The sequence below is a fragment of the Temnothorax curvispinosus genome, unplaced genomic scaffold, assembly GCF_003070985.1.
Source record: "Temnothorax curvispinosus isolate PA1 unplaced genomic scaffold, ASM307098v1 QBEX01002970.1, whole genome shotgun sequence".
Lineage (NCBI taxonomy): Eukaryota > Metazoa > Arthropoda > Insecta > Hymenoptera > Formicidae > Temnothorax > Temnothorax curvispinosus.
The window spans coordinates 552-2192 of record NW_020212750.1 but is presented as its reverse complement, the minus strand read 5'-3'; the positions used below and the strand labels follow the sequence as shown (position 1 = coordinate 2192).

The 1641-nt window shown below is 32.4% G+C and overlaps 1 protein-coding gene across 1 annotated transcript; it reads left to right on the top strand.

The window, feature by feature from the left end:
* The first annotated feature begins 6 nt into the window (after positions 1 to 6).
* On the top strand, positions 7 to 1128 carry LOC112452124. Its single transcript, XM_025012189.1, has 4 exons — positions 7 to 191; positions 286 to 350; positions 441 to 798; positions 884 to 1128. The coding sequence occupies exons 1-3, from the start codon at positions 65 to 67 to the stop codon at positions 549 to 551; spliced, it is 303 nt and encodes a 100-aa protein (XP_024867957.1). The 5' UTR covers positions 7 to 64; the 3' UTR covers positions 552 to 798; positions 884 to 1128.
* Positions 1129 to 1641: the final 513 nt, after the last annotated feature.

The following is a 1641-nucleotide window of genomic DNA, read 5'->3' as shown; positions in this document are numbered from 1 at the left end:
AATTAACTTAAATTATTTTAAACTAAAATTATTTTAGAAACTTAGAAGAGTTTCCAAGATCACAATGGCAAGCAGTGCGGGAGCCAGAAAAAAACAATTTCAAGTGCATGAGGAAGACAACGCCGCCAACGCCAATGCCAACGCCAAAAAGACTGTAAAGAATAACAGACCGGCGTTAGCAGTTACAAACCGTGAGTAGAAGTTGTTAAAAATCCAATCAAAAGAAACAGGGCTACATAAGAGCCAACGTTAAACAATCAAATAAATATATTAAACATTCGGCAGAACCAGAAAACAGAAGGCACAGTCCCAGGATCCTAGCCAGATCAGGCACTTCAAATAAAGATAAGGTAAAGAAATCTTTATTTTAGAAACTTAGAAGAGTTTCCAAGATATATTTTTTGTCTTATGTTACGATCTTTTTTATTGTTTTATTTCAGGAAAACCAAATGACAAAAACAATAAACAACCTAAAAAAAAAAATTATAAACCATACAAACAATACTCGGCTTAAAAAAAGCGATAGAAGACCTCAAAAACCAAAGATATAGTGTCGCAGAGGCGTCAGAAAAATATTCGGTGCCTGTTAATACCCTTTATAGACACCTTAAAAAGTCGGCAACTTGATAAAAAAATAGAAAAAATTTTCTTTCGATTATATAATGACGTTAAACAATCAAATCCTCCAAAAAATATATTAAACATTCGGCAGAAGCAAGCAACGAAAATAGACCAAGGCAGAGTCCTAGGTTGAGATCGAGAAAACCACCCGAAACTTCAGACAAGGATAAGGATAAGGTAAAGAAATCTTTATTTTAGAAACAGAGTTTCTAAGATATATTTTTTGTCTTATGTTACGATCTTTTTTATTGTTTTATTTCAGGAAAACCAAATTCCAAAACCAACAAACAACCCGGAGAAAAAATATAGAACATATAAACGATACTCAGAGGAGGACCAAAAAAAAGCGATAGAAGATGTAAACAATGAAGTATATACAGTCGCAGAGGCGTCGAAAAAGCATTCATTGCCTATTAATACTATCTACACCTTAAAAAGTCGGCGACTTAATAGAAAAAATTTTATATGTTATATTTTAATCATATAATTTTAATTATAAAGTAGGTCTTTTCGTTTTGTTTGTACCTCAAAGTGATTAAAACTGCAACATCTTTCAACTTTTTCGGATTTATTTCCTTATATCGATCCTAGGTGAAAAATGATAAGGACCAAAATTGTAGAGTATTAAATTTTCTACAAGTTTGGTTAAACCACTTTCACTCTAAAGTTGAAAATAAGCGAGATATTTAATAAAAACAAAATCACCCTTCTAATCAAAATGGCGGCTAACATTCCAGGGTTAAAATCCCGAAAATCCGGTTTTAGACTATCCATAACCCTCCGAAACAGACAAAAAATTAAAATCGCTTCCCAGAATTAATGCAATTTAAATGTCTCTATTGATTGGACTACATCTACTTTGATCGGATCTGAACATGGTAAAATGATATCACGAATACCACGTATTATGGCACGTATTATATTAGAACTCTTCGGAATAGGTCTATAAAATACTTTGCCGGCAGTGTCAGCTGGACTAATGTCATTTCCAAAGCTTATTTTTAATACTTTGAATTACTC

What these genes read in the sequence shown, in the direction of transcription:
- LOC112452124 (XM_025012189.1), top strand. Translation starts at nt 65, where the DNA reads ATGGCAAGCAGTGCGGGAGCCAGAAAAAAACAATTTCAAGTGCATGAG. An exon ending in GGCGTTAGCAGTTACAAACC is followed by an intron (nt 192 to 285) that starts GTGAGTAGAAGT and finishes AACATTCGGCAG; the next exon opens with AACCAGAAAACAGAAGGCAC. An exon ending in GCACTTCAAATAAAGATAAG is followed by an intron (nt 351 to 440) that starts GTAAAGAAATCT and finishes GTTTTATTTCAG; the next exon opens with GAAAACCAAATGACAAAAAC.